Consider the following 27,834-nt stretch of genomic DNA (forward strand, 5'->3'; position numbering starts at 1 on the left):
TTGCCTTCAAATATTATCTTGTAAACAGACTTATAATCGATGCTCACATTTGTGTCGTTTCCTAAAAACACTTTATATGCATGTATATATAATTACATGTATATATTTAATTACATACATAGCAGTTTAATCTGCAACTCTCCCGTGTTATTTACCTTTTAAAATAAAATTAACATGATTATTGTTATTATTTAACCTTTACTTTGAAGTGAAGGTTGAAGTAAGGATTCAAAAGGTGAAATTTAATATAGTGATTAAGAAATAAATAAATATTTTTTTAAAGTGGCCATTAGGAAAAACATCCAAGCAGACCTCCTCTTTGTTCTTTGTTTCTCCTTATTTTTTATTTATTTATTTGATTTGCCAATTGTTTACAAGATAATAAGTATAAGTGTATACATAGTTGTGAATACATGAAATGGGTACATATAAGAAAAATAAAAGAATAAGAGAAACAATAGGACAGGGATGGTAGGCACGTTGGTGCGCTTATGCACGCCCCTACAGACCTCTTAGGAAAGGGGTGAGGTCAATAGTAGACAGTCTAAGGTTAAAGTTTTTGGGGTTTGGGGAAGAGACTACAGAGTCGGGTAGAGTATTCCAGACATTGACCACTCTATTGCTGAAGTCGTATTTCCTGCAATCAAGTTTGGTGCGGTTTACTTTGAGTTTGTATCTATTGTGTGCTCTTGTGTTGTTATGGTTGAAGCTGAAGTATTCATTGACAGGTAGGACATTGCAATGTATGATTTTATATACCATGCTTAAGTCAGACCGAAGACGGCGTAATTCAAGGTTTTCTAGTTCTAGAATTTCAAGTCTGGTGGCATAAGGTATTCTACAACGAGTAGAAGAGTGGAGAACTCTTCTTGTGAAATATTTCTGGACTTTCTCAATTGTGCTAATATCAGATACGTAATGAGGGTTCCAGACTGATGAACTGTATTCGAGTATTGGTCTAGCAAATGTTTTGTATGCTCTAGTTAGTAGTGTGATATTACCAGAGAAAAAGCTACGTAGGATTAGGTTAACAACTCTTAATGCCTTTTTGGCTATGTAGTTGCAGTGGGCTCTAGCACTTAGATCATTAGAGGTGAGTATTCCAAGGTCCTTTACAGAGCTTGGGTCATCAACAAGATCTTGACTGTTCAGCTTATATTTTATTTTCTGGTTTTTTTGCCAATATGTAAGACAGAGCATTTATTTGTTGAGATTTGAAGTTGCCATTTGTTTGACCATTCAGATACATAGTCAAGATCTTTTTGTAGGGTAGCAGTATTGTCTGTGGTATTGAACAGCTTTACATCATCAGCGAAGAGAACGCAATTGCTCTTAATATGATCACAGAGGTCGTTTATGTAGAGTATGAAGAGAGTTGGTCCTAGAACACTGCCTTGGGGGACACCACTATTGACAGGTACTGGATTTGATAGGACGCTCCCGATTTTGACCATTTGTTGTCTGTTTGACAGGAATGCTTCTATCCAGTTATTCAGTTGTCCAGAGATACCATAGGATTTTATTTTTAGGAGTAGTTTGTCGTGTACCACTGAATCAAAGGCTTTACAGAAGTCTATGTAGATTGCGTCTATTGCTTTGCCCTGGTCGAGTTGTGTCGTCCATATGTTTTTGCAGTGTAAGAGTTGCAGATTACAGGATAGTTTTTTTCTGAAACCAAATTGTTTATTGGAGAGTAGGTTGTTTGTCTCTAAGTGGAGGATGATGGATTGGTTAATAATTGATTCCATGACTTTACATTTTTGTACTTTACAATTTTGTACTATTTTTGTACTATGCCTTAAACTTCTGCAGTTATTACCCATTTCCATTTAAATTGTTTTAATTTAAATTATTGTTTAAAATGGTTTCTCTTTCTTCAAAAATGTTATTCGAAATGTTTTAATTTGTTTTGCTGTGAAATATGTTGTATATAATGGGGGACATTTCTGCTTGAATTTGGTTAGTCTTTTATTATGACTATTTACAGTTGATTTTTTTCCATTGCTGCATATTCTCCCATTTTGATCTTGTACCGTCAGCAAGATTTTTCAGCTTTTTCAGTTTGTCAGATTGATTGTTGCCACTGTCAGCATCTATCTTAACAAGTTCTGATGCTTTTCATTTCTCCTCTCTGAGGTCATGTCTCACAAAAATATTTCTGATAGATTGTTGATAATAGAACTGCTAGCTTTTAATCGTTTTCTTTTTTCCTTTTTCCTTTTTTTTCTGTGTGTTGTGTATGTGTTTGTTTGATATTTTAGTTGTATAATCAATAAAGTTTGTTTTTTTAAAAAAATATTTCTGATTTCAATTCACGTTTAATTCTCAAAATTTTATGGATGTTTTGATATATTCCTTTCCAATACTTTTGAGTCTTTTTACAATGATCATCAAATGTGAAGAGAGGGGTTTTTTTTTTTTTAAAAAAAGTCATTAAATGATTGAGACATATAAGTACCAGTACAGTGATAACAGTAGTTAAAATGTTATATTTGTATCCAGTTTCAAGTCCTGTTTAATGATGGAATTAACTTAGTTATTTGGAGCCAGTAACTCTCAAAACATCCTACTTTGCAGGATGAGATTATGGGGATACAGCTAGATGAGATATAAATGGATGCAATGAAGAAAAAGATACTGTAATATATTTAGTTTAGTCATAGTGATAATTGTACTACAATACATTTATGTACTGTTACACCCTTGTAGGAATTTAAAACGGTGCTATTAAAAATCTGCTAGCAATTTATTTAATTAATTACACGGGAAGATTTAAATGCTTCCCTTCTATAAACCTTACTAAAAGAAGTGAGTTTTTAAAAAGAAAACAAGGAAAAACACAACTTAAAAAATAATTGGTAGAGAAACAGAAGAACAATTTCTAGTTCAACTATCGTTATTCGTTTTTTGTAGATAGTAATGGCCACCCAAGCTTTTGTTTTTCTCGGTGTGGATTAAGCATGTTCCGGAACTTTCCCTTGAACTATTCAGCAGCTGGCAACATACACCAAGAAGAACAGGAAGAGTTGCTTTGAGTTTTTGGTGAAAAAGAGGTGTTTATCATTGGGAAGCAGGTGGAAGAAGTAGAACTGTGGAAAAGCAATGCAAACTGTCTCAGTGTATAATAACATACTTTCAGTCCAGATATGCATCTAGGGCCAAGGACTGCTGCAGCTTTTTATAACTCTTAGGTGAACCCCCAGCATATTTTGCAAGTTCTTCCATTCTAATGGCAGCAGCTGTTCAAATGGATAAATATGTTGTATATTCAACATCGTTGAAATAGCTGTTACGGCCTTCTTATGTTTTGTCCAACACTCAATCATTTTGTCAGTGTGTGCGGGGTGTGATTCTTCTTTTTCCTAGCTGATGGCTGTTCCAATTTTTTAAAGTCCAACTAATGTTTGCACGTCTATTCTTAATATGTCTATATTTGGATTCGTTCAATTAATGAAAGAATAATATCTTCTTTGGTGCAAGAAATCTGAGGCCAAGAATCTCTGCCTGCCTCCTCCTCCTCCTGTTCTCCCTCTCACGAACACTTCCAGTTTTGGCTCGCTTCAAAGTTGAAAAACTTCCAGTTTAGAAATGCAGAAAAAGAAGAATGTTTGAAGCAGGGTCTGAAGAAATTAGATTCTTGGTCTCCTCCGCACACTAATAAGCCTTCAAGCCGATGCAGAGTCTACACCAGGCAAAAAAAGTTTGTAGAAGCAGTCCTCCCCCAGCTGAGTGCAAAATTTCTATTGTGAATCAAGGCAGTTATTAAGTGAGTTTGGGCCCATTTTGTCACCCTTTTGTCACAATTGTTAAATGAATCACTGCAGTTGTTAAGTGAATCATGCGGTCATTAAACAAAACTGGCTTCTCCCATTGACTTTTCTTGTCAGAAGCCAACTGGGAAGGTTACAAATGGTGATCACAAGATCCCAGGACAGTGCAGTTATCATAAATACATACCAGTTGCCAAGACACAAATTTTGATGATGTGACCATGGGGATGCTGCAGCAGTCATAAATGGGAAAAACGATTAGAAATCACTTTTTCCAGTGCCATTGTAACCATTCACTAAATGAAAGTACTGCATATGCCTTTACTTTCCCATAGTTCCAGTAGTCTGCAGAAAATTCTGCCACTTCACTTCCACCTTACATGTTCCATTTCATTTCAAGGATTCTCAGAGTAATCCATTCTTTCAGATGGCTCTGTGATTTAACTCTGTAGCAGCCTAACATGGTAGATAGGGATACATATGTATATTCAAATTGCAAAGGGAGACATGGCTACTCTATTTTTCTTATCTTCATTTTTAAGTGCTTCGGTATTCGGTATTGAGAACAGTTGCTGGGGTGCATCCACAGTTTCGTTGTACTTGTACAATGACAATAAAGTTCTTCTAATTCTAATTCTAATAGAAACTTGTGGATTCTGGTTTTAAGGGTAAATTTCGAGGAACTGAAAGCTTTCTTATCTCAATGTTATTAGAAATGAACGCATTGTGATCTGAGTTTTCGAAAACCAGGACAAATATACCAGTAAAAAAAATTTCAGAACAGTTACGGTTTTGTTTAATTGGTAAATCTGTAACTTGTGAATCCTCTCTCTCTCCCTCCCTCCTTCCCTCCCTTCCCCACCCCCCTCTTATATCAAGCTGGAGTGAGTATTGTTTAGCTCACCTTTTTCCTTTCTGGTTGTGTAGAATCAACCTCTAGCTCAATTTGATTGGTCACAGATTGTGCCTGCCTTGTAGTAGTAATTCAAACATGACCACAAATAATTGAATGTGAGACGAAAAGACCTTCTGGGATGAAATGAAACTAGTTTCCTTCCTGGAGCCCAGTAATGAATTCAAGGGTTAGTTCAAGGTTTTGAAAAGAAATGTAAAATCCTGGGCTTCTGAATCCAATACTTCAGTAATTTGGAGCAAATCTATGGAATCCATCACACACGCTCTCAAACTGGCACTGGAATAAATATACTAGGGAGGCAAATCCAGGGAAGAAAAAAGAAGGGGGAAGAAACATAAGAAAGGGTAGGGAAAGAGATTGTGGAGAAGAGAATGCCTCCTGCCCAATCTTTGATTTACCAATGGCAGTACAGTCGTGCTAGAACAGGGGTGTCAAAATGGATTTTTTCAAGGGCTGGATCAGCATTGTAGTTCTCCTCCACGGGCCAACCGGGGGTGGGGGGAGGCGGGACAGATGCCTCCTGCAGCACCCTGCTGGCCAAAACGAGGTGCAACCCTTTTTCAGCCTGGACAACCTCCAGCACTTTGCTGGCCAAAATCAGGCATGATATTCCCCTCTGAAAAAAAAAATCGGGGCCGGCCAAAAGAGACCCCCCACCATGTGCCAAGAAATCGCCCGCCCACCCACCCGCCCCTCGCACCGCCCGCCGCTCACCCCACCCACCCGCCCGCCACTCGCCCGGGCTCCGCCACGCATCGCCCGGGCTCCGCTCGCACCATCCGGGCGATTCCCAAAAAATCGAATTCCGATTTTAATCGGAAAAATATCATGTCTGCCAAAATAGGGTGCGGAGGGGGGCTGTTTTTACTAACAGAGGCATTGCGGGCCGGTCCTTTGCTATTTAAGCACCCCGTGGGCTGGATCTAGCCCACAGAACTTGAGTTTGATAGCCCTGTGCTAGAAGTTTAGTTTAATGATGACTAAAACTATACAGGTAGTCCTGAATTTATGACCACAATTGAGCACAACATTTCTGTTGCTAACCAGGACAGTTGTTAAGTGAACTTTGACCTATTTTATGACCTTTCTCACCATGGTCGCTAAGTGAATCACTGCAGTTGTTAAATCAGTAGCACAGTTGTTCAGTGAATCTGACTTCTCCATTAACTTTACTGGTCAGAAGGTGGGAAAAGGTGAAACCAGGACACTGCAACCGTTGTAAATACAAATGCTGATTGCCAATAGTTCAAATTTGGATCAAATGACCATGGGGATGCTGAAATGGTTGTATGTGTGAAAAACATTCATAAGTCATTTTTTTCAGTGCCATTGTAACTTTGAATGATCACTTAACTACTGGTTGTAAGTAGAGGATTAGCTCTAATTTATTTTTAACAGCAGCAGCTTAGTAAAGGGCTTAACATTTTTAAAGGAACTTTTTACACTGGCTGTGGTCACTGCTTTTTTTTTTTAACTTCAAGTATAGAGGATACGTTTCTTTTGAAAACCCTGCTGGTTTTTCAGACTGATTTAGTTTGCTTCAGTTTTCAGAGTTTTCAGCTTTGCATTGATTACTTTTCAATGTTTGTGGCTGCTTTTATCAATCCTGGCATTCTTGAAGCTCTTTATAAACTTTCCTCTCAATGCAATTATGGAATACTCATAAAAAATTTAAAAGAGCAACTCTGCCAGGAGTCTCGTATGACTAATTTAAACGGCAATTTGCCATGGAGTTCACAGATGCCTTGTTGTGACCGCCTGCTGGAGAAAAGTCTTAATTGTATTACAGTATTGTAGCACAGAAAGGTCAAAGGATGGACATTTTCAATATTTCAAATAAAACTGGTTTTCAAATATGATTTAAGCTGGAGATGCTCTGGGTAACCATAGTGAACCATAGTTACCTTACTAAAATATGAAAGGACTCATTTATTAGTTTGCTTTCTTCTTCAATCTTCTCTCTAAGAGCCTATTACAGAGAAATCTCCATTTTATAATCAAAATAGAAGTCCTTTTGTGAAGTAAAGTTACCCTTGTACACGCTCAGTAAATGGTATGTTTTTATGCAAATTGAAACTACTTTACAATAGAATTCCTCTAAATTAAAGGCAGAGTGATACCATCTTGATTGCAGGAAATACGACTTCAGCAACAGAGTAGTCAATGTCTGGAATACTCTACCTGACTCTGTGGTTTCTTCCCCAAACCCCAAAATCTTCAACATTAGACTGTCTACTATTGACCTCACCCCTTTCCTAAGAGGTCTGTAGGGGGCATGCATAAGCGCACCAAAACGTGCCTACCATCCCTGTCCTATTGTTTCTTTTTTTTTCTTATTTGTATCCATTTCATGTATTTATAACCATGTTTATACTTATACCTGTTATCTAATAATTGTTTGACTAAATAAATAAATAAATAAATTTAGGATCTCCCCGGAATTATCTTGTGATTAGAGTAGCTTGGCATACTATTTCCTTGGTCTCTGAATGCCTTCTATATGAGACTACGTAAAGCTAAAAGGGTATTCTGCAGTATCTTAGCTCTTTATTTTTTAATAAAATTGGATTCTCACACTGTCTGTGCAATTGAGATATCTCTTGAAGGAGAAAGGGTTGATTTATTATTGTCACCACCTCAAAACTCCATACAAGGTGATGCTACAGCGTGCCTTTAATTCTGCCATGTTTTCTTCTTCTTTTATTTGTCAGTAAGGTGACTCAATTTGATCTGGAGATTAAAATGATGGATTAGGAGCAGGGAAAGTTCTGCTTTAGACATAAAAGCCACGGATGACCATTGGCTAGTCACTTTCTCTGAACCTGAAGAAAGTGGCAACAAACTACCACTTTTCAAAAATGAGACCAACAAAATTGCATGGACTTGTCTGGGAGTCACCAGGAATCGAGTTGAAACAAAACACAAGCAGGATTATGAAGTGATAACTACCAAGCCATTGCATTAAAATGGCCAGCCGATTTAGAAGTATAACCCCTCGGAGAAGAGATTAGAGACTTCTCTTCTCCTTAGGTTCAGTCCTGTTGCTGCATTAGCCATTGATCCTTGTTATGTTCAAATTCAGAGAATCCTGGGTTGATCAATATCAATCACTCTAGGACTATATGCCTTGATCTTAAGTAGAGCTCCCATCTGTAATTATAACAGACCACAGTTCCCAAGTCCAAATAAAATGTGTCTCTGTTTATAACATTCCAATGAGTCAGAAATAAGGGAGAAGACAAAGAAATACAGAAAGAAACTCAGGCAGAGGGTGTCTTAGGAAAAGATGTAGTTGCTTTAAATAGCAAAAGACAAAGTTAAACAATTTCATGCATGTTATGTTATCGTTTCCAAATTATTTCTAAGGTGTTGTACAGCCATATTCATGAGGTTTTCCTTTTAAAAGGAATTCCAACGTTTCTTGCAGTGTTGCAACCACAAGGTCTTGCACATTCCTAAAAAAAGACATGTAATTTATTTCTTTGAGAAGTAGTATCCGTGTTTCCTTCGACCACGTTTCTAAAACACAGCAGGTTTTCAAAAATTATTTGCCGGTAAATGGTTGCTTTTCCATTCAATTTATTTGCCTGAAAACAATAGAATTACAGCACACTCAACCCCCCCTCCCCCCTCAAATTAAGCAAAAATGATATGACATACATGCAAAGCAAATAAGCCATTTCAAATGTTACACTTGCAGGCCAAAGCTGAGACGGAATCACTAAGAGTATGCACACTGCATATTATTTTTCATCACCCTGAACTTTAAGTGATCCACAGGGCAAGAAGTGGGGGCTGAGGAGTTGCCTGCATAGTTTTAAGACTATGGAATGTATGTTTGAAAGTTATTGTGTGAACTATGGAAGATCAAGGAAAGTCTGTCTCCTATGCACTACAGTGGTTTCGAGTAATCCTTGACTTTACCACCACAATTGAATCCAAAATTTGTCAGGTTTTTTTCAGTGCCATTGTAACTTTGAACAGTCACTAAATAAATGGTTGCAAGTCAAGGACTACCTGTACGTTCCAGCTACCCTGTGGGTAGGATACTCAGTAAGTAGAATCAACTAAATTATTACATCGCATTTCATTTCCCCAAATTTGGGATTTCCAATAGTTTTGTTTAGTGAAACCAAGGAACAGATGTTTGCCCAAAAGCACCTTTTACATGAAGTCATAATGAGACAGACTCTGCAAAACCCAACTGTGAAAATACCTCAAACAATAATCATCCTCGCAAGGAAATTCTTTGTGCTTCACTTACCAAAAAAGAAACCCAGGAAGAAAAAGCAGTACTTGTATCAAAGCTGTCCTCAAGCTTCCAGAGAAAAATATAGTTCATTAGTATTTTGATCAAATACAAATTGCATGACATAAAAGTGCTGTGCATATACTAATTCCAAAGGGACAGAGAACAAAGTCATTGTGCTTTTTAATATATAAGAAATAATGTGTGCATTTGGACTGGATACATTCATGTATTTTTCTAAATAAAAAATAAGCAGGCTATTGCTATTTATATGGGCTTACATTTTTATTACAAGCTAAGCTCAATTAGATTTAAATGAGCCCATGCATTTCTTTTTAATGTCAAAACTAGAGTTTGTACACAACTTCACTCTTATTTTTCCTTTTTTAAAAAATTCCCTAATTTAGAAGAAGCATTTATTTTCATTTTGGTTAAATCATTTGGAATAATTGACCTGGTGATCCCCTTAAGTTTACTAGTAGATTTGAATCTATTTTCCAGGCTCTGTCTGATACACGGAGTTTTGAATACTTGTTCTTACAGGCATATATGTCAAGGCAATTGGATTAGTATATAAAGGATATCTTAATCTATATTTAGTGCGTGCTAAGAAAGCACTGATCGCTGATATCTACCAAAATCAATACTAATAAATAGCACAAATTACAAATTACTATAACTGAATTTTGTTTTGAAACAGCTAGTTAAAAAATAGCATGCACTATCTATTTTATAAGTATTGCTTTACTACTGTGCTTATAGCTAAATTGGAAATATCTGCCATGGGAGCAAAATACTAGACATGTCTTTTAAAAGCAGGGTCTCTATCTCAGCTAATTCAATAAATTGGTTTTTCTGGGTCTGTAGGAACTCACTACGGGGGTCTCTACATTTTAATTCCATGTCTTCTTGTTTATCTGCCCATTATGCCTAGCTTTGCAGTGGATAACATGAAATTTGATCTGTTCTTTGCCACCCTTACCAGAAATCATTAGCTATTAGCATGGACAGAAAAGCATAGCATGATAGTATAGCATTCCTAAAATTAGCATACTAATACCTAATGATTTCTGGCAAGGCTGGCAAAGAACAGATCCAATTTCACGTTATCCCCTGTAAATACGGAATATGAAAGACAACAAAGGGCTAGATTTCATCACTAGATCCAGAGCACTCACAATAGGTTTCTTGCGAGACCAGCTCCACTTTCTCCATTTGTACAAAATGGGAACACTATAGAAGCTTTTTAAAGGATAGTGTATCATGACATCTAGGACAGCAGTCCCCACCTTTTCTAGTTTCGTGGACCAGCAGTGGTGATGGTGGCAGTGGGAGGGAGGGAAAGGCGATGTGTTGTGGCCTGTCAGCTGCCAGCCCCTCCAGCAGCCAAATCAGTTGAGGAGTCGGTGTGGGAGCCAGTGCCAGCATCAAGGCAATCTGAGAGCTCCAAGTGGGAAGAGGGAATGGAGCTGTCAGAGATAGAGACAGAAGTAGAGCTTGGACTGTCCATCAGCCCTCAGATGGAGAGTCAACAGCTCCCAGATCTAGAGGTGGCTGATGAGGAAGAAGAGGAACAGCTGGTTCCAGTGCCTGATGCGCAGATATGCAAAGGAGAGGAGTGGAAATCTATGGGCCAATCCTTGGGACGGAAGAGCCACCACTGCTAGCAAAGCCCCACACCAGCTCTGGGGATAAAAGACAGGGGGCGGAGATGAATAGATGTGGAAGACAACTATTCATCTCCCTGTTGGACAAACTTATTAGCCTGCTGTGAGAGACCATTTGCTGAGGCTGCTGGTGCTCCGAATAAAGGGAACATTTGTTTAACTACAGAGAGTTTGTTGTGCTTGGGAGCTGGGTCAGAACATGATGGTTCCACGCAAGTGGCAAGTGAGTGCACATGCACTTGCCCGCCACTTGCATAACCCGGTTCCAAACGGGCCATCATCCAGGATTTGGGGACCTCTGATCTAGCGATTCTTGGGCATAAGAGTTTCAATACCATTTATACTAATAAGGATCCTCTAGACAGCATTGAGATCAGGCCCAAACTATTTCCTTAAGTAGTCCCTTCTCTAGCGAGAACAAGATCTGGTACTTAACTGATTCCCTTCTGCAACAATGAATTGGTTTCTGGAATTAAGTAAACTCTGGCAACATCAAGCCAGTAAGAGAATCAAGAGGAGTGACCTTGCAGGAAGACTATAACTAGCTTATCTGCTTTACTAGATCGTGGTACCCTGATAATTCATATAAAATGATCTAGTATCAGATTATGCAAATATATGGTCAAAATAGGCCAGTGTTACCAATATCTTCACTGAATAGCTTTGGTATGTTCATAAAATTTTTGGAAGCATTTTATCCTTATAAATGGGTTGCCATCATTCTAAGCAACTGAAGACGTATGTCAACAAATAGCTTCTTAGTGCTTTTCAAAGGTAGCTTCTTAATGTTTTTCACAGGTATTTTGAAAAATAAAAAAATAGGCTGAAATCTCTCCCTTAAGAAGGCAATAATTTGAAAAAAAAAAAGAATATTACTATTACTATAAAAGCAATGCAATAATCTAATTCTTATTTGTTGCAGTGGTCATAAATCAGGACTACAAAAGCATCTGAGGAGAGTGATTCATTCATGAGAATGTATGCAAATAATTGGCATAATTCCTTTTTTTGTAAGTAGATACATCAGTGGTTATCAGCTAAATCATTGGCATATAAAGTGGTTACAGAGTTGGCTAATACAATAAGTCTTTTGTTATGAATTTCTCATTCAATCAGATACAGGTTTTTGTCCATTTCCTTTTATGTATTCAGAGATTGAGTATGATGCATGTGGGTCCGAAGGAACTCTACAATTTCCATGTGGGCAGATTTCAAAGCCAGGGACAAAGCAGAATTGCCAGCCTACATGATGAAGGACAAAAAACAGGAGATTATTATGCCAGCTCTCTTAAACTCTTTACTTTTCCCAGATTACCCATACTTTAAAAAGCTGCATATTTAGGATATGAACCATGTGAATAAAAAATAGCAATCTTGTTTCTACTATATATTAGGAAGCCCATTAGTACTTCTTTGTGAGAACAGTCACCTATCTATCAACTAACTGTGGAGTCCTTGATGCTTGATGCTCTCTGTGCTTGGTTATTTTCCTGAAGACATTTCATTACCAAATTAGATAACATCATCAATGCTCACTGATGATATTACCTAGTTTGCTAGAAAGCAATCATGCTCAGAGATCATCAAGGACCCCATAATTCAAACTACAAGAATTCTCTTCTATCTGTATCATTTCTCTCTCTCTCTCTCTCTCTCTCTCTCTCTCTCTCTCTCTCTCTTGCAACATCCTCTTTATCTGTTCTGGGTCTTTGGTAGCAGGTATGAATTTACACTTTAAATTAGACACCGGAAGTACAGGTAGTCTTCAACTTATGATCACAAATGAGCCCAAAATTTAAGTTGCTAAGTGGGAAATTTGTTGAGTTTTGTCCGATTGTATTACTTTTCCTGCCATGTTCGTTAAGTCAAGCCGTGCAATTACTAAATTAGTAACACAGTTGCTCAGTGAATTGGGCTTTCCCATTGACTTTGCTTGTCAGAAGGCCACAAAAGGTGATCACACAACCCTGGGTTATTGCAACTGTCATAAATATGGACCACTTGTCAAGCATCTGAATGGAAAATCACATGACCCTAGGATTGCTGCAATAGTCATGTCACTTTTTTCAGTGTCGTAATTTCAAACGGTTACTAAATGAATTGTTGTAAGTCAAGGACTACCTGTATGTACATGCATTCATTCATAGAGTGGCAGCTCACCATTGGCTACGTAAACCAAATTTTTACTCTGAATAAAACAAAATTCCTTAGCATAATGCTTGACAACATGGAAGCAGTATGGTCCAATAATAAAATATTAGATGAATCCTTTGACTTGTTTTGATTTTACAGAACCATAGCTCTCTTTAAAAAATCAATCCTCTGCTTGTAGATGGACCACTAATTAATGGACCAGCTCCTGTATCTCAATAGCACTGACTGGATGTAGAATAAACATGAGCTATTTGTGAAGAAGGATACTGATGGTTTCCAGCTGCCTCAGTGCTTGTGAAATTACAGGCACATTATAAATCATGGCCCTGCATTAGACCTAGTTTGCATATTGTGCTTCCAAACCAGGCTCTTTCGCAATGCGTCCAAACTTGATAAGACTCATCTGTACCTAATTATAGCCTTTTCTTCAGTTTCCATCAGGAAAGTAAACAACAGTTTTTCCAGTGTAAATCAAACTATGAACAAAAGATAAGCTGGGGTGTATTTAGTCTAGCTGAGTTATTTTCCTGAATAGAAATTGGTCTCACATCCAGAAAACTGAAGATCACTTATAATAAGTTCTGATTAATACACTTTAAAGAATCTAGAGTGACATTCCATCCATAGCTCTGTAAACCAATTTTTTACTGTGGGTAAAACAAAGAGTTACTCAACATAATGTATCAGAACATGGAAGCCAGAATGGTCCAATAGTAAAATGTTAGATAAATCTTTTGATTTATTTCTATGTTTAGTTATATGAATAATTGTTCATTATTATTTTTCATATTTTTACATTTGAAAATATCATATTCATATTTTTCTTTGTGTTTGCTGAGTGTTTTATGTGCATCATCTTTTATTTTAGGTCCACTGAACTGGACCTTTACCAACCTCCTGTTAACGAATTCAAATAGGAGGTTGGTAAATCTTAAATAATAACTGATATATTGTCATTGTAAATGTTCCTAAATTTGGTTCAAATTTCAGGGGAAATGAACAAGGGTATTGCTTTGCTCTGCAAGCAGGCAACCACCCATGAAGAATTTTAGTTTGCAATCTGTACTTTCAAACAAAGCACACATCCACATACTCAATCTTGTTATATCATGAATTTTTAATCTACAGATACTATAAAAATAGTTTGCCGGCATGCTTGTTTTACTCCTTGTGCTGCCATTACACCATGTGATTTAAATTATTGGTGCACGTATAATTATGGTGTTTATAGGTATTATATCTACACAAACTCACGCCAGTCTGTGACTGAGTACAATTACTTGTAAAAACTATACCCCTTATGCAATTTTGTGTTACATGTACTCCCATTTAAAGGATCTAACAGTCAAATCAAGAGCAGATTTATCTGAACAGCATAGATTTCTATAAGAATGTCTGCATGCTAAAGAAAAAAAAACCCACCCATTTTAGTGGTTTTCAAACTCTTAAATTGAAACTTGTTGGGGTTAATATCAGGCAAGCTTATTTTTCAATATGTCTCAAACTTCAGGATCTTTTATATTTGTTTTTAGTTTTATAACTAACACAAAAAGAAACAAACAAACAGCTTTAAAAAGCACACAGTATAATATTGTGAAAATATAGTATGTCTGTCTCTGTAAAACAAATTGCAAATATAAACTGATTGTCAATAATGCCAGGTTTGGAATGCTTGTTAAAACTAGGATAATCTTAAACCAAAAAGACCTCCACACCAAATCTTTTAAAATAACCACATTTTTATTAAATCAAAAGCATAATTTTTTTTTTTTTGCCTGCCTAACAGATTTCGTCCAACTGGGTACCAATTCAAATATATGTCATTATGGGAACAGCCCTAGTTCAAATAATTTTGTAAGTAAGAACTCATATGGGGCACATAGCCCAAAAGATGTGGGAAACATCTATTTATTCTCACCTTGTCCACTAATGCAGGATCACAACCTGAATGAGATAAAAGAAGTTTCACCATCTCCAAATTTCCATATTGAGAAGCCACCATTAATGGTGATAGGCCATCCTCATCCTGAAGATTTATATCAGCATTGCAAGACAGCAATGCTTTCACCATATCTTCTCTGTCATGGCTCACTCCCAAAATTAAGGCAGTCTGTCCACCCTAGAAAATACCATTAATGAGGGTTACACACCATGTACTCAATTTTGCTATACCATACTCATTCAAATACTTATTGGTAAAATATCAATCTCCAAGAATGCATTATATAGATTGCATTATAACCTTCTCTCCCTTTCTCTCCCTCCATATTCATCTTACCCTAGGCATCTGACTTCCTGTTCTTCGGCATCTTTATTTGGCATTTTTCTTTCCATATCTAGTTTTATTCTTTTTTATAAGATTTTAATCTAAAGTTTGCTTGCATCAGGAAAGTGTGCAATGATTTGAGAATCTGCATGCTGTCTTGCATCTTTCTTCATTTGGCATAGATAAAGAGACTTATTTTTTTCCAATCTCCAAGTTACTCCAGGTTATATTCTCTTGCTCTATACTTGGCATTTGGGCAATTTAAGGCCCCTATCTCCTACAGTTAGTTAGCATTTCATCTCTACCCTGTATATGCATTGTTATTATTTACTAAAAATTTACTGCCCATCATATGTAACTTTCAACGGTTTCAAGTGAATAGAATAGATTCCCTGTGTATAAATATATCTCTCACTCTACAATCCTGTTTGTAAACTGTTTTGGTACAGATTTTCTGTTTTCCTTCAACCACATTTCTTGGATGCTTTTTCTGGATTACTTTGTGTAAATCCTACTTTGGCAGTAAATGTTCCTGCAATTCCTTTCTTAAAATTCTTATTTAAAATGTCTCTTCTTTTTTTAATCTTGTTATTGTTAACATTATTGGTTTGGATTTCTTTTTGGGTCTTTTCTGACGATGCTGAAAGTTTATGTTCAATTGTCATATATTCCTACCGCAGAAACTATTCATTCTCGATTTTTTCCTGAGTGTGATAGCTTGTTATGAAACCACTTGCATCTTTTCTTCTTTGAAATTTTGGTAAGTTTGCTTTTTTCCCTACTTCTGTTTCCACAGTGCCTACCTCTTCCCATATATATAAAATTTATAATATGTTGTAATGTAATGTAATGTAATGTAATGTAATATATATACCATTTTATTCAATTGTATATTCTCCAAATCAAATCTTGATGGAATAGCTAATCTCTTTAATTTTCAAAGAGATTTCAGGTCACAAATATATAGGTATAACATGTGTGTGTGTGTGTGTGTGTGTGTGTGTGTAGCTGTATAATCTATATATTTGTATAAGGTATATCTGTATATTTGTGGTCTGTTTCACAATCTGTACTTATAAAAACTCTCAGTAGATTGCACCTCCATCTTCTGATTTTTTTGTATTATTGTTATGTGGCCAATTTTATTTATGTTGGTGTTAATCCATCTGTTAATGTCTAGGACTGGAAGTAGAATGTGTGTTTACATGGTTTAAAGCACATATTGAGCAAAAAGTATCTCCACAAAACCTTTCTGCAGCATTATGGCATTTACCAATGTAAACCTTGATGTAATTCTAAGTTCCCCCACTTCTTAAACTTCTACATTCTAATTACTTATCAGTAGCTCTGCAGAAGGTGCATTTAGCAAGTTTTGCAATTTGTAAAATGGACCAAATCCAATCCACCTAGGATTCCATATTCCTAAAATACCTAATTTAGAGTACTTCATTTCTACTTTAACAATTTAAAGTCTTCCTTGATTCCTGCTCTTCACATTTTATGTTCCAATTGAAGGAACTCTTTAGTACTGGCCCCTCAGTGATTAGATTCCTTGTAATGAAATTGTCTCTAAATCTACTCATGAAAGTTTAATGCTGTTTTTCATTAACTAAAGAAGGATCTTCTCACCTGATGAGTTTCATCATTTAACACCAAAACATCTCGAAATACTGTAACCCTGTTCAGTTCTCTTAGCTACTATATTTAAAAAAGTGTTTATTGGGTTTTTTTTCCAGATTTTATTTTGGACTTCTTTTTCCTAGATAGATATGTGTATATCATGATTTAATAATACACAAATAATGAAATGTTATTGGAGAACATAATCATATAAAAATAGCCTTTGGCGTTAGCCATAAATTCAATATACCTGGCTAGCCCTTATATTGACGTTGCCTTCTTGCAAGAGCTTCTTGACTACTTCCATTTCTTCCTCAGTCTCTGCTGATGCTAGTGGAGTGATCATTACTGCTGTATACCCAGCTTTATTTTGATGATCCACATCACAAATACCTGAAGAAGAAAACAAAGGTTTTGATGTCAGTCATTGGAGAAGGAGACTTTCCACAATTGATTTATTTATAGTCTCAAAATCTAATCCTCCCATACCTAAGTTGCCTGCGGAAATTAGCTACTTCTCAACTGAGCTGCTCTTCCACTGAATAACTCTGTTAGTAGAGAGAGAGGAAGAGATTTCACTTCAGCTGAATGGCCACTGTATCCGCAAGAAGCTCCATGATGTGTCTGCCGGCAAGGTTTCCGCCAACAAGAATCAACAGGACTCAAAAGAAGCAAGAACAGCACAAGTAGAAATAGGAAGTCTACATTCTTCTAAGGAGGTCCTACACACTGTGGGGAAATGCTTAATTAAATTAGGAGCCAAAGCAATGGGAGATAGATGCAACAAAGTATCTTTCACTACATGCGTAACTACAGTAGAATCCCAAACCTCAGAAGGTTATATCATCTGAAAACGGTCACAAGACTTACAAAAACAATGCATTAAGATGCAAGAATATTAGCTATTTAGGATATCTAATAACTACAACATGGGGTGACCTTGCTGTGGGCTGTCCCAGAACCTCTACTTTTCTGATCCTCTAAGAAGACTCCAGCACCTTCTAACAAAAACAATGTCCATTATTTGTACCCATATATAGATGCCCTTTGCCAGTGGAGGGATTCAATTTTTTTTTACTACCAGTTCTTCTGGCCGTGGCTTGGTGGGCGTGGCAGGGGAAGGATACTGTAAAATCTCCAGTCAGAGGTGGGATTTTCCGGTTCTCCGAACTACTCAAAATTTCCGCTACCAGTTTTCCAGAACTGGTCAGAACCTGCTGAATACCACCTCTGCTTCACACCATAGAAAAGACCAAACCTGTTTTTTGTTCTGTGTCTCCTTCCTTCCAGGATCAACAGGCAGCTTTGGTTCTGGTTAATACACATTCCAGTATAATGTATGTAAGGAGAATAGTCTTTGTTCTCAGCATGTACATAGACAAAAGCTGATCGATTATATTTTTTCACTTCTATTGCACCGAATGAGAGAGAGAATGACAACCCCTCTCAATCTTGGCCAGCATTGGCAGCAGGACCTTTAGTTATGCTGAGTTACATGGCAGCACTCCTCTCTGACCTTAATTTAGGATGCATTCTTCATCATAACACTTTCTATAAATCTATTTTCTCATTACATCAACCAGGAAGATGTACAGATAATTGCACTAATCAATAAAGCCCTTTCTGATGCTTCTGTTTTAGGATAGTTCATTTACAAGGTAGGTTTTATCAAGAATATTCACAGAGAACAGGTATAAGCATAAAAAAAATCATCTTAAATTAATAGCTCAATGAAGATTTTTTGATTCTTCTAGTCTCATCCAAGGAAGGATAATTCATGTTACTGGTAGGGATTATTGACCACATTTGTAAAGTATTTTCAGAAACTTTTGTTGATATCTTATAAGAAGATTTTGATGTACTACCCTTTTGCGAATATAAATGCCCCTCCTAAATAATAATGACATTTTTATCTCTGGTCAGCAGAGGTCAGTAGTATGCAAAATTGTCTAGACAATTAATGCCAACTTGAATATGAACCAAGAAAATGTGCTGAGATAGTAAACAGAATTTAATTTCATTCAAAATATGTTGCAATACACTTGGATTCTGGGTGAAAAAAACTAGGAAGGAATAGGAAAAGTAAGAGTTACCTTACTTAGGAGAATATATATATATATATATGATAGATAGATAGATAGATAGATAGATAGATAGATAGATAGATAGATAGATAGATAGATAGATAGATATATAGATATAGATATAGATATAGATATAGATATAGATATAGATATAGATATAGATATAGATATAGATATAGATATAGATATAGATATTGGATTAGAGCCAGATTTAGTCAAACAGAATCAACCCATCAAAATTATTTAGGACTTAGAATAGATTTTATCCATCGTGTCTAATTGAATGTATAAATTTTCCACATATTTCCTGTGCTCCTATATATTTCCTGTGCTCCTGTACTGTCCTAATCATCATCCATGCAATCCATCCAACCATCCTTTTTTTTCCTGCTAAACTTCCAAATAATCTTAGTTTTTAGGGTAGTATTCGTCAAAGAAAGAGGCAGAGTAAAAGAACAGAAGGACATACTATAGTGAGTAAAGAGGTAGAAAAAGGGAGTTCGGAAGCAGAATGCATGTTTTTCTAAGAAATTATCCCAAGCAGCAAAGTTGATAAATACATTTGCTTGCTGTCAGTCAGAGAAGAAAACAAACAGGGTGTCCTTTAAGATTCGCATCATTACTAGGACTTCAGATTGTTCTTCCTTTTTTTTTTTTCATAAAGACTTGAAACAATTTAGTATTTAAAGTCCGTGTGTAGCTCTGAACATAATTGCCCGAGGGCAATCTACTGAGAGAACAAAACAGCCTTGTTTGAATCTTCTGGAGTTGTTATGAAGTTTTAGCGCAACAATTGATTTATAGACACATGATAATATGCCACTTTTCTGACATTTTGTAGATTGGCATGCCAACTCAATAGCAACAAAGCTTCTTTCTTCTCAGTAGAAAATGCATTCCTGTTTATTGGATGAGAATTTCACAAGACTCTTTTCTTGTTTGATCTAACGATCACTCCCTTGTATGAAATTATTCTTGCTGAATTATAGATTTCTCTTATAATCTTAAAAGCTTCCAAGTAACAATTTCTATTTATGAAGAAATAGGTCAACTCTTGACACAGAATATGTACTTTTGTTGTATGCATTCTGTTAAGTTTGGAGAATAAGGAGACCAGACATCTGACCAGTGACTTCAACTCTTTAATAATAACCGGAATAAGAATAGAACAGAGCAACTCTATGGGCAGCAGTAACCCTTTTATAGGGTTGGCTGCTGCCTTATTAACCAATAGACTTGTGATAAATTCAAATAATGACCAATAAGATGAGGCCTTATCCTGACCAATCCTCGTTCGTTGTTTGAGGACCAATCAGGTGTGCAGGCCTTCAAAACCTACTTTGCATTTTATATTAGATACTTTATTGATTCATAACACCCCTCCCCCTTGGGCTCCGTTTAAGGGGAGCTGTAACAAAGTCGTCAAGGTAGACAGGCCGTTTGGTCTGTCTAGATGATTTCCGTGGCTCCACCGGGTTTTGCCTGAAGTCCGGTTCCGGTGGAGCGTTTGGATAGTCTCTATTATGTTCCGTTTCGCTGCACGGTGCTTCCGTGCTGCTATCGTTGAGGTCGTTTCTACTAACTAATGGTTCTTCGGGGTTTTGCAGTTCGGATTCCCCTAAGTTCAAGTCCTGTGGAGTAATCAACTCCCTCCCCGTTTCATTTTCCGGTCCTCCCCTGGGCCGAAAGGTATCCGTTGGCCTGCAGTCCGACATATCGAAGTCAATTTCCTCGATATTTCCTCCCCCCTCAGTTTGTGAACCCGGGGTTGCCTGGGCGCTGGGTGGTAATCTCGAACGGAGTTGGTCTATGTGGCGTTTCCACACCCTCCCATCTTCTGTTAGGAGGCGGTACGATCTGGGCCCTGTGAGGTGGGTGACGGTCGCGGGTAGCCACAAAGGGTCGCCGGAAAAGTTTTTTGCAAAAACTAAATCGCCTACCTTAAATTCTCGGCATTTGCTGCTGGAGCCGAAAGGCTTTTCGGGTGCGTATGCGGGGTGGAGCCGATCAAGGTGCGATCGTAGTTTCCGCCCCATGAGAAGTTCGGCGGGCGTTTTGTTGGTAACGCTGTGGGGCATAATATGCTGCAACAATAAAATTCGATTGATTTTTTCATCGATGTCGCAATTCCATTTTGTGGAGGTCTTTTTACAAACTGTACCATGCGTTCTGCACGTCCGTTTGCCGCAGGGTGTGCCGGCGAGGTTAGCGCATGGGTGGATGCCCCGATCAGCAAGATATTGTTCAAATTGTAATGCAGTGAACTGTGGGCCGTTGTCCGAGACCAAACGTCCAGGAACCCATGTGTGGCAAATAGTCTGTTTAATTTGCTGATGACTGAGTCCATTGCAGTTGTATTCATCCGATGGATCTTGAGCCAATTTGAGTAGGCGTCGACTGTAATAAGGAAGGTGTGTCCCTTTGTAGGCCCCGCAAAGTCAATGTGAATACGGGACCATGGTCCCCTTGGAGTTTCCCATTCAGTTGGGCTTGCTTTAGGTGGGGCATTACTGACGTCTTGGCAACGTTGACAAGTAGTGACCCAGGCCTCGATTTTCTTGTCGATTCCCGGCCACCAGGCATAGCTCCGTGCGAGTGCTTTCATCCGCACTATGCCCGGATGTCCGTCGTGCAATACCGCTAACACAGTTCGTTGCAGTTTGTTCGGAATTATGACTCTATCTCCCCACAAGATGCAACCCTTTTGAGAAAATAGTTCAGTTTGGCGGGCTTTAAAGGGCGCCCATTCAGGTGATAGTTGTTCTGTTGGCCACCCACGCTCAACCCAGCGTAGGATGTGTTGTAGGACCGGATCTCGTTTTGTTTCGAGAGCAATGTCCCTTGCAGTTAATGGTGGCGCGTGCAGGGCCTCTATTTGTAGCGTTGCAATGGTCGGGGCTGGATCTTCAACCGATTCAGGGAGTGGTGCTCTGCTCAATGCATCAGCGTGGAGAATTGCTTTTCCTGGGCGGTGTTGAAGGGTGTAATTGTACGCCGCCAGGAATTCAGACCAACGAGTCATTCTGGGGGACAATATATACGGGGTTGGTTTATTTCCGCAATAATCCCCAATAGTGGTTTATGATCAGTAATTATCGTAAATGCACGCCCATACACATATTCATGGAATCTTTTAACTGCAGCCACAATAGCTAAAGCTTCTTTATCCAGCTGACTATAATTCCTTTCAGCTTTAGCTAGAGTTCGTGAGAAAAATGCGACGGGAGCTTCTGCTCCGTTTGGCAATACGTGGGCTAGGATTGCCCCAACGCCAAAAGGCGAGGCGTCGCAGGTAATAGTCAATGGTAGAGTTTCGTTGTACTGCATAAGTACAGAATCAGAAGTTAGCAGTTTTTTAACTTGCTGGAAAGCATTTTGCTCCCGTTGCCCCCAAACCCACGTTGCTTTCTTGTCTAAAAGTCTATGCAGTGGTTCGGCTACTGTTGCTTTATTTGGTAGAAATACGTTATAAAAATTGATAAGTCCAAGGAACGCCTGGAGATCTGCCTTGTTCCTTGGAGTGGGGGCCCTCTTAATTGCCTTCAATTTGTCCTCAGTGGGGTGGATCCCTTGGCTGTCCAGGAGATATCCCAGAAACTCTACCCTTTCCGTACATAAGTGGCATTTATTTCTTTTGACTTTAAGACCGGCGTCTTGGAACCTTTGTAATACCATTCTGAGTCGTTTTTCTAGAATGTCTCTGTTAGGGGCGGCGATGAGTACATCGTCGAAGTACGGTATGACCCCTTTTATTCCTTGCAACAGTCTCTCCATCAAGCTCTGAAAAATTCCGGGAGCGACGCTCACCCCGAACTGGAGTCGGTTGCATTTAAACGCACCCCTGTGGGTGACGATAGTTTGTGCTTCGGCGGTGGCAGGATCTACAGGCAATTGTTGATATGCCTGCGCTAGATCTAACTTAGCGAAAATTTTTCCTCCCCCCAAGGAATGGAGCAGGTGCTGCACTACTGGCACTGGATATGCACTTTGCTGGAGTGCATGGTTAAGGGTGGCCCGGTAGTCTCCACAAATTCTCAGTGACCCATCAGGTTTGATAGGCGTCACTATTGGGGTTTCCCACCGGGCGTGGTCGGTGGGTTCCAACACGCCCTGTGCTATTAGTTTATCGAGTTGTTCGTCGATTTTAGGTTTCAGGGCGAACGGAACCCGACGCGGCTTAAGGTGGATGGGTGCTACCTCAGGGTTCAAATTAAATGATATCGGGGTCCCCTTGTACTTGCCTAGTCCATTCGCGAAGACGTCTTGGAATTCTTGCACGAGGGCCTCTTCCCAATCGTTGCTCTCAGCCCGGTGAACTCCGGCTACGGTGATCCCGGCGGCCCGAACCATTGTAGGCCTAAAAGGCTAGGCCGGTCACGGTCAACGACAGTCAGTGGCAGTGCGACGGTGCGGTCCTTGAAAGAGACCTGGAATTGGCGGGACCCGACGACAGGAATTCGATTACCCTGGTAATCTTTGAGTATAACCCTTTGCGGGTTGAGGTCTTGGCGGCGGATTGTTGGAATGAGCTGCTGGAGCGTCTTCCAGGATACCATCGAGAGGGATGATCCTGAGTCTACCTCCATCACACAAGGTTTGTTTTCGATTGCGACCTTCACCCGGATTTTTCCGGCGTCTAAGGATGTAGCGTGGCCTATGGTGATTGTTTGGTGAGTCTCTTCCCGTCTGGTTTCTTCGCGCCTGGGGTTAGTGGTGGACGGGTTGTTTCTGTAGGAGTGGCTTCCCCATTGGTGGTTCAGCTTGTCTCGGTGTGTACCGAGGAATCCTAAAGACTGGCATTCGGCCTGTCGGGATTTGGAGTTGGAGGCTTGTTTGCTTCTGCAAACCTTTGCGATGTGACCTCTTTTTCCGCAAGTGCGGCAGAGTGCGTCGAGGAATTTGCAGCTGGATCGTGGGTGACTCGCTCCACATCCTGCGCAAGGTCGACTTGAGCGTTGTGTGAACTGGTCTCGTTCAGTTCGGAGTCGGTTGACCTCTTCCTCGTCACTTTCTGATGGGGATTCTAGGTCTTCGTGGTGAGTCGATACCGGGTGTCTCTCTGGGCGGCGAGGTATCATCGGCGAGTTGGCGTAGCGGTGCGCTGGTACGGCGCATTCGTGCTGCTGACTTCTTAGTTGCTTCTGCTGCTGAGGCTTCTTTAAGGGCATCGGTAAAACTGATGTCCCCCTTAGCCATGATTTTGCTCTGGATTGTGCAATCCTCTAAACCCAGAACTAGGCGGTCCCGGAGGGCTTCTTCTAAATTGGAGAATTCACAGAGGCCTCCAAGGTTTTGGAGGTCTGCGACGTAGTTGGCAAGGCTTTCACCCTTCCGCTGGCCCCTCTGGTAAAATTCGTGCCTTCTGACTAATGTTGGCACAGTGGGCCCGTAGTGGGCCCGTAGTAAAGGTTCGAGGACATCCCAGTCCATTGCTTTTACTTCGGCTGGCTTGGCAAGTGACTTCGCCATTTTAAACACAGTAGGCCCGCAGTGGGTTAGAAAAACAGCTCTTTTTTTGCTGGCCGTTGCATCTTTCAAGTTGTTGGTCTCCAAAAACATTTGGAACCTATCCATGTATGACTCCCAGTCTTCGGTTTCGGGGTTGAATGGAGCGGGTGGTACGGCACCGCTGGCCATGATTGCCGTTGATAGTGCGTGTTCGACCACGTACTCTGTTGGTTGCTCTGTAGATCAGTCAGCTCTTCGGTCTCCGCATCCCACCCTCGTCGCCAGTGTTAAGTTTGGAGAATAAGGAGACCAGACATCTGACCAGTGACTTCAACTCTTTAATAATAACCGGAATAAGAATAGAACAGAGCAACTCTATGGGCAGCAGTAACCCTTTTATAGGGTTGGCCGCTGCCTTATTAACCAATAGACTTGTGATAAATTCAAATAATGACCAATAAGATGAGGCCTTATCCTGACCAATCCTCGTTCGTTGTTTGAGGACCAATTAGGTGTGCAGGCCTTCAAACCCTACTTTTCATTTTATATTAGATACTTTATTGATTCATAACACATTCCTATAGTCAATGTACTGAATGCCATAAAATAGTTAAAAACTTTCATTCACCTTTAGCTGCTGACAGATAAACAGGGAATGAGGTTTGATGCCTAAAGTATGAAACAACTTTCAACCAAATTAGATTATAAAAGTTCCATTATATGTCCACATTGTCAAGTCTACTGAATCTTAGGATTATATTATATAACAAGGGAAGCCCCTCATGATTATTTATTTGTTTGGTTAGGCTGCTCGACTCGCAAAAAAATTCTAGGTATAACATAAGTCGAAAAACCTGAAGTTAAAACCTAAAGCTAAAACCTAAAAATAATGATAGTTATATATATATGAGAAAGGTACACACTTGAACAATATTTACATTAACATAAACATATATATATAGAATCTTAAGTGTTATAACAATATATTGAGTATAGTTTGTTTTTTCTCTTGATTTTTATACTTCTTAAAGCACTTTTTTTGCATTTTTGATGAATGTTTATATTTGCATTATAACTTTCTTTGGATTTTATTCTTTTTCCTTTTTGTTCTCTACTACTGCTAAATATTTTTTTTTTAAAAAACCCTAATTTTAAAGACTTAACACCTAAAGGCTAAGGACAGAATGTGATAATAAATGAGACGGGAATGAGAGACAACAAAAAGATAAATAGCCTTTGATTTCTTCCATGTACAATATACCAGGTAGGAAAAGAAACTTAGTAAAACATCCACCAAAATGACAACCAAAATATGTGTCACAAAATCATGAGGCAAAATACACAGGTCTAACATTTGGGAAATGAGTATGAAAGGTAGGGGAGGGATTGAGACAACTCACATTTTGCTATTTTTCACAATTGGTCATTTTTCATCTTTGCAGTTTGTACCAGGCATAAAATGGAATGAAAAAGGCCAATTCGGTGGGACTTAAAGATGCTTTTTCAAGAGGCACCTGGACTTTCTGTTTTTTCTTTGAAGATGTTTCGCTTCTCATTCAAGAAGCTTCTTCAGCTCTGACTGCATGGTATGGAATGGAAAGATCAGTCAGAGCTGAAGAAGCTTCTTTGATGAGAAGCGAAATGTCTTCAAAGAAAAAACAAAAAGTCCAGTTGCCTCTTGGGAAAAAAAAAACATTTTTGGGGCAGCCATGACCTGGATGACTGAGAATCTCCATAGACAATTCAGTGGGATTTTTCAAAGCCCAGCCAGTGGAAACAAAGCTTAAATTAAGGATTCTTACCTGTCTCTAAAAGAAGCTTCACAATCCAAAAGTTAGAATGTGAAACACTGTAATGAAGGGCTGTGTTGCCATTTCCGTCGGCTAAATTGACAATGACACTCTGAAGATGGGGATGAACCGCCTCAATCTCCTGGAGGTAAGCTGCAACAATTCCAGGGGAGGATGATTTCCTGCTCGAGATCCGGAACCACTCCTGACAGACAGTGCTCAACACATGCCTCTAAAAAGATCAGGATCTGAGTTAGGTTAACGGTGTAGGTAAACTATCCAACCATGTTTGTATTTTTTTGGCTCCCAACCCAAACCACAAGAATTTCCCTTTGGCCTCTTGGAAATAAATAGATTTTCATTTATTAGGGAAAATCTATTGCTTTATTTAAAAGCTATGAATAATATTGTATCTGAAATAACTGGGTTACTTGCTACTTGTTACTAGAATGTTCCTTTCATTAAATTCTGAGGGGAATACATCCAAGAGTTGTCTCTTCAGCTGTATCATATATCAGAATACATATTTAAGCAACTACTGTATTTCTCTATTTCAGATTCATGGATTTTAATATGACACCCAGGGTCTCTCCAACAGTGTGATGGGAAGCATATAAATTTAATTAATTAATAAATAAACCATGCATATCTAGCTAATTATGGAAGTGGGTTCATGCTCTATTGTGGCAATTAAATTATTAGAAATATTTCTCTCTCTTTTATCATTTTTTTTCTGGAAGTTCTTTACACTCGCTGTTCATTTGACACCCACACCTAATTCTTCTAAATTGATAGCTTTACATTCTTTCAGTTATTTTGTTCCCTGATGTAGCCCCTAAGATTAAGAACCCTGGATTTTTTTTTTAACTAATTGCTACCAGATAAGTAAATCATAATATTTAAAAGTCAGTGAGTGATACTGTGATTTAGATGCTGGAACCGACATGAGGAGACCAGGACTTCTAGTTATCCCTTAGACATGAAAGTGAGTTGGATGACTTTAGGCCAATCTCTCTATCTCTATCTCAGCTCACCCATCTCCTCAGGGCTGTAATTATGAGGAAAATAGGAGGATTATTTAGATGACTTTGAATTGTACTAAATAAGGGTGGGATATAAAGCTGATGGATAAATAATTTACTTATAATTTAAAAACCAGTTATCCTGAAACTTATTGGCCTCACTACATTTCCTTCCTAATGTGGCCGATAACCAGAACATGTTTTCACTACTTCCTAGGACACAGATTTCTTGTTACAGAAAATGCTATTTATTTCTGACATGCATACTTTGGCTCAATCCATTCAGATTCTAGGCAGTTTTTATGCGTATAGATTAAACATTACAGTTATTACAGTTAATTGCCAATTACTTCTGTTGGCACCTTGATCAGAAGAGAAATTTATTCTGCAGGTGGAATTTATCATATTTAACTAAACAGCAATTGACAAGCGATGCTATTAAAAAACAAAGATGGATATTTGACCTAGGATGAATTATTTATAACTTTTGGGATGATTTGCAATAGACACAATATCATGGTAAACTTTCTACAAATGGATTACAATCACAGTTTGTTAACAGGAATATAGAATGTCTTAGTAAGACCACACTTGGAATACTGCATCCAGTTTTGGTCGCCACTATGTAAAAAAGATGTTGAGACTTTAGAAAGAGTGAAAGAAGAACAACAAAGACAATTAGGGGGCTGGAGACTAAAACATAAAGAAAAGTTGCTGGAATTGTGTATGTCTAGGTTAATGAAAAGAAGGACTAGGGGTGACATGATAGCAGTCTTTCAATATTTTAGGGATTGCCACAAAGTAGAGGGAGTCAAGCTATTCTCCAAAGCACCAGAAGGCAGGACAAG

The 27,834-nt window shown here is 38.5% G+C and overlaps 1 protein-coding gene across 5 annotated transcripts in view; it reads right to left on the minus strand.

The window, feature by feature from the left end:
• Nucleotides 1-9,103: 9,103 nt before the first annotated feature.
• The window catches only part of KANK4 (KN motif and ankyrin repeat domains 4), a 71,672-nt gene continuing 52,941 nt past the window's right edge, over nt 9,104-27,834 (minus strand). For all 5 annotated transcript variants that reach the window (XM_026665972.2, XM_087960380.1, XM_087960376.1 and 2 more), the window contains exons 7-10: nt 25,977-26,196; nt 16,893-17,035; nt 14,675-14,875; nt 9,104-11,844 (exon numbers count right to left, since the gene is read on the minus strand). In XM_026665972.2, the coding sequence (XP_026521757.2) occupies nt 11,743-11,844; nt 14,675-14,875; nt 16,893-17,035; nt 25,977-26,196 (666 nt within the window). In that variant the 3' untranslated portion in view covers nt 9,104-11,742. The remainder of the gene's footprint in view (nt 11,845-14,674; nt 14,876-16,892; nt 17,036-25,976; nt 26,197-27,834) is intronic.

This window comes from Notechis scutatus, chromosome 3 (assembly GCF_049901735.1).
Source record: "Notechis scutatus isolate UNSWTSFEM ecotype Mainland chromosome 3, rNotScu1.2, whole genome shotgun sequence".
NCBI lineage: Eukaryota > Metazoa > Chordata > Lepidosauria > Squamata > Elapidae > Notechis > Notechis scutatus.